This window comes from Chaetura pelagica, unplaced genomic scaffold, assembly GCF_000747805.2.
Source record: "Chaetura pelagica isolate M959 unplaced genomic scaffold, ChaPel_1.0 scaffold72, whole genome shotgun sequence".
NCBI classification, from domain to species: domain Eukaryota; kingdom Metazoa; phylum Chordata; class Aves; order Apodiformes; family Apodidae; genus Chaetura; species Chaetura pelagica.
In genome coordinates, this window is record NW_009952560.1 from 1,805,979 (window position 1) to 1,811,467 (window position 5,489).

At 36.9% G+C, this 5,489-nt stretch overlaps 1 protein-coding gene across 2 annotated transcripts in view; it reads left to right on the forward strand.

Moving 5' to 3' along the window:
• Positions 1-5,489, forward strand: part of BCAS3 (breast carcinoma amplified sequence 3) — a 352,402-nt gene that overhangs the window by 121,944 nt on the left and 224,969 nt on the right. For both annotated transcript variants that reach the window (XM_010009054.1, XM_010009055.1), the window contains exon 15: positions 4,924-5,074. In XM_010009054.1, the coding sequence (XP_010007356.1) occupies positions 4,924-5,074 (151 nt within the window). The remainder of the gene's footprint in view (positions 1-4,923; positions 5,075-5,489) is intronic.

The following is a 5,489-nucleotide window of genomic DNA, read 5'->3' on the forward strand; positions in this document are numbered from 1 at the left end:
CTGACCAATTTGAAATCTGGCCTGAATTCATCAAGGTTCTTACTTGATCAGGAGAGGACAAGTTTGCTGTATTGATTGCTTTCAGTTGATTGAATGCTCTTTATACAGTGTTACTAGTGTATATAAGCTTGCAAGTCTAGCAGCTTTCCCCTAGATGGAACTTTCCTTTCAGAACCAAAAATGTACTTTGGAAAGTTAGACATGTGAGATTTGATGAAACATTTACATCTCTCATCCAGGCCTTAAAAGTATTTTACAGGTTTAACAATGATTGTAAATAAAATAATCATAAATAAAAGTTGTAGCCATCAATAACTTCACATGGCAGTGTCAAGGGTACCTTGGGTAGTGATGAGGGACTCTTCCTGGAGCTCTGCTGTGGTGAGGAGGGTGAGGAGAGGCCTAAGCAGCAGGACACGAGCCCAGCCGGGCCGTACCTGGGAGCTGCTCCTGATGTCTTTTCCACAGATGTCCAGCTTTGTCAAAAACCAGTAAATCTTGTGAAGTTTATTTTCCTTGTAGCATCTGTGTTTTATAATGGTGCTTTTAATTTGTTTTTTCTCTGTCTGCTGGGATTTCTTTTGTCCGGCACTTTCAGGCCTCCCTTTTTTTCTGGGTGGAAGTGAGTCCATTAATAATGGCTGGCTTGGGAATACACCCCGGCCAGGCCAGCACGGCAGCCGCTCCCCCCATCTGACAACAAAGCCCATTGTTGTTTTCTTTCTTCACTTCTATGCTCAATCCATTTTTCCTTTTGAGTATTTGTGGAATAAAATGTCTGGAAAAATGTGGCTCAGGTTTTGGGTTGATGACTTGAGAAGTGATGGCGGTTTTGTTGTAGATGTTCAGAAAACAGGTAGGAAGGCGAACTAATGGATGATATTTTCTGTGTCTCAGGAGGCAATATTTATCCAGTGTAATGCTACACTTGTAAATAAACTTCTCCTGTCAAACTACCAGAGCCACAACGTCCTTGGGTTGTTTTTTTGGGTTTTTTTTGTGAGTACCTTAGTAAATTGATTATAGATTAAGGCACTTATTTTCTTTCAGTTTTCTTCAATGGAAGGCTAAAAGGCTGAATTAGGATTAACTGTGGGAATTTTTTTGTCTTGGGTTTTGCTATGATCAGGAATTTGGACATTGAGTCTGTAATATTTGAGTGGTGATAATGGAAGTGCTTCCTTTCATCTGTGTCCTGAGCTGTGGCCCAAGTTGGAGAGGGAGTGCAGGCAAATGAGAGGATGTGTAGAGGGAAAATAAACCCAAACCTAAACTGGCTTTAACATATTCTGTGCACAGCTCTTGAACTGTAATCTGAAATTCCAGGGCAGCCTGTGGAAAGACAGATACTTGACCAAAGGATTTGCCTTGCACGTCCTCCTTAGGGCTGTTAAACTCATGCTCTGGACAATTACCAAGGGAAAGTGCCTCATTGCTCAGGATGCTCTGCTGGAAATGTTCAGACTGATCCTTGAGAGGGCATATTTGGTGTGGAATTGTGATGATGGTGATTAATTTTCTCTAAAGTACTTACAATTGTAGGTATTCTTTGAATAGACAATAGGATGTATAGCTGTCAGTATACAACCAAGCTAGCATTTAAAATTAAATTGTCAGTGCTAAGGGAGTTACACCATTTGAAGATATTCTATGGCTTTTTTATTTATTTTTGTATGTATTTCCTTGTAAGAATGAATATATACAGTCCATATGTGGCAAGATAATTTGAGTACAGGCTCCTGCTGTATGATAATGTTTGATATTTCTAGTGGACCTAAACTTTGGCTTATTTGTTGCTTGTCCTTTGACAGTGAATCAACAACTGCTTGAGCTGTAGAAACAATGTTGATGCTTGACTGCATTCTTTGTGTTCCTTTGGCCTGATACAGCAGTCCTGTGCACACACAACTCCTGTTTACTGCAGGGGGAGTTTCCCACTTCCAAGGACTGGAGGAATGGAGAGTGACTTTATCCAATTTCTGGAGGGGTACGATGGCTCACCCTGAAACTGTGGGGTTTAAAAGGGCTTATTAAACATAATGTGTGACACTGTTTTGTTCCAGTGAAATTCAGAATGCACAATACAGCTTTTGCTGAATGCTTAGAAAAGGAACAGCCCAAGTTATAGAGTCCATTTACTGCATCCCTAAGGCTATGCAGTTAAGAACAAGCATGTACCTCTCTGATAGGTCTGAGGCAACATACAATGAAGATATAACAGTATAGAACATTTCCATCATAAAAACAGCTAAAAATAATTCAGTTAAACTGAAAGCAAATTTTTTTTCCTTTTTCTTTGAAGCACGATTTTCTTTAGCCATACTTATCCATACCATCTTAATATTATTGTAGTCAGATTTTCAAGAAAAACTTCACTGTCAGAAGCAGTTTGTCTTCTTTTTGTTGCATTCCAACTTTTAATTTTTGGTTTGTATCAACTTTAATGACATTTATTTGCAGTTACGCAGCTGAATGTTACTGCAGAAAATACAGATTGGCAGGCAATAGTTACTGGGATATACATGAGGTATTTACAGCTTTTCCATTTGTCATGACTGAATTTTTTTATCATGTTTGTGGGGTGAAGTGCTGTGTGTTATGAGCTCTGGTTTAGTTAATTTTTTATTGACTTTTGTTTACATGAGATTCATTTGAAATGAAATGCTTGACTTCTGAATGTGATTTTCAAAGCATTCTCTTAGATTTTGGTCCCATTCAGCCTCTCTTGTACACATTTTCAGTTCTCTCTGTATAGTTTAGTAATTTTTTTTGGTTGGTTTACTTTGTGTTTTCTTATATGTGAGGATAAAAATGTATAGGATGGTGTTGCTACAATTAATAAAAAAACTCCTTAGTGATGACTTAATTCTGCAGTTTTCTAGGTATCCTTAGCTGCCTTGGGATTCCTCAGCTTGTGTGAAAACAAAGCAGCTCATCCTTGTGTAGGAAGGACAACTGTAAACTCCTCAGTTCTCTGCATGTAAATGTTCTGTTGAATCCATGGAAGGTTTTGCATATGGAAAACGACATGATGTTGGGAGCGGAGGGCACTGAGCAATTAATTGTGCCTTGAGAGGGAGAGAGGACTGTTACAACACAGTCATTTGGTTCAGTAGTTCAGAGTTAATCATTATATTCCTAACAAGTAAAAGAAAACAAATTGCAGACATTGGGAGCCCCCTCTGTGGACACTGTTGCTGGTAGCAGAGTCGCTCATGGTGAATGTAAGAGAGTGAAACACTTTCAGAGGGGGCCGTGATTATATGCAACAGTAACTAATTAAACAATAATGCAGAAAACTATTTGTACTCCTTTCTGCAAGAACCAAGAATGCATTATGAAACTAATCTTTAAAAAAAAATAAAAATTAATTGCATCTCAGTCGTACTTTAAAACCGAACTGGTTGGGTTTTTTTCCCCCTTTCCTGTTTCTTTTTATTCCAAGTTGGTGCAGGAAAATTGCTATTAATGAAATCTGCTCTCTGAGACTTCAATAGGCTTGTTATTCATTAAAGCCTTGCTATTTAAAAGTTCAGGCTAGATACTTAACACAAAATACACTTTGTTAATTTCATCATTTTTTGTTATTGTGCTTTTCTAAGATGCAGAGGTCTACGGACTTTTGTAGAAAAAACAAATAAAACCCCTAAGCTTACAGTTGCCTAGTATTAAAAGAAGGGTAAAGGAAGCATTGAGTGTCTTTAGGATGATGAGACATTCATTAAGATTTTTCCGCCTTCCTTTTCCTATTTTCAATCCATCTGAAGTACCATTAAAGCTTTTCAGGCAGCTTCCTGTGAGAAACCCTTTTCTGTGCTGTTTTTCTTCCATGAAAGAAGGTGGCTGCTCTTCAGTCAGATTGTATGGATTTGGCCTGGGATTTGTATAATATCTATGGGGAATGCATCGGTTGTTTAGGAACCTAATTCCCAATATGGCTCCCTTTTGATTAAGAACAAAGCCAGCGTTTCACAGCATTATAGGAACACAGAAAAACAAGTTAATGATCTAAACCTTTTAATTCATGGTTGCTTGTCTATTTAAAGTACTTTTGATTCTGTTATAAACAGACTGGCCCCTTTTTTTGTTTAACTTCTTTCTTTGGTTTCTTCACATTTCTTTCTTTACTGTCCATGAAATTTGTAGCTAGTTTCCTTTTCTAACTGAAGAATGAAAGGTTGTGACTACAGAATGATACAGAAAGTAAGAAAGCGTATCTAGACTGGGCGTGTATCCAGCACAGACCTCTTTGAATCAAGCTAAAATTAGGGTTGTTGCATTTTTTTTTGGTTATGATTTCCCCTTCCTTTTTGAAGTACCTACAGGATTTTTTTTCTTTTTTTTATGAATGAATATAAAGCTTGTTAATTTTTTGATACTTGCTTGATTTTTGCATGTCATTTAGCAAGCCTTTATTTATTTATTATTTATATAACTACTTGTTATTTTCCTCTGGTCTGAGTTCTGCCTTTAGCCACAGAGACAATAAAAGCAACCTTTTCAGGACTTTCAATTGCTGACACTGTATGTGGCACTTTAGGAAAATAATTCCCTTCTAGATATTCTTTCTTTTTCTTTTCTTTCTTTTTTTTTTCTTTCTTTTTTTTTTTTTTTTTTAGTAGTGGATTGGAATCCAGAGCTTGTTCTTCAAGTTGAACTTGAAAACTTTTTGTTGATAAAACTGTCGGGCAAGCAGCAGCAGCAATAATTTTCCTTCCATGGAAGGGGACTTATATAAAAAATTCTGTGTCCATTGAAATTTATTTTTACTTGAAATGAAGACGACTTTTTAAGATTATGTTTTGCTTATGGTAGGACCTTGTTATTTTTTTTTTTTTTCCCTTTATTTTGGCAATGGTTTATTTCAGGCAGAAAGAAAAAAAATTCCAGTAATGTGTTTTATTACATCTCTATCCTGTCAAGGTAAATTGAACAGCCAAGACACCTACAATAACTTCACAAACAATAATCCTGGAAACCCTCGACTCCTGCCTCTTCCGAGTTTGACTGTGGTGTTGCCTCTTGCTCAAATCAAACAGCCCATGACATTAGGGACCATCACCAAACGCACAGGGTAAGTGTATCTGCACCAACCTTTCCTAACATTGTTATTTATAATTAATATGGAAATAATTTGTGTTACTAGGAATACTTAGTTTTATTCCTTGTTTTAAATTCAGTGTATGTGATTTAATGGCAGCAGAAAGGGGGTGGGGGAAAGAGGGAGACAAGAAAAGGAAACCAGTATCAGATGAGTAAGCAAAACCTGAAAACAAAATTCTAAAAATAAAGGAGTATTCATTAGAGTAGGTCATTTTCTTGCAGTCTGCCATATGGGTGATACTGTGCACTGGCATCAGAAGTGTCCCACCAGGAATTGGTATGAAATACTAAGCAGAGCTGTATTCAGTTGGAATAAGTTATAGTTATAGTTTTTTCTTTTTATAAAGAAAAAAAGTAGTTTATTTTGGTTTCCAAACTTTTTCAGC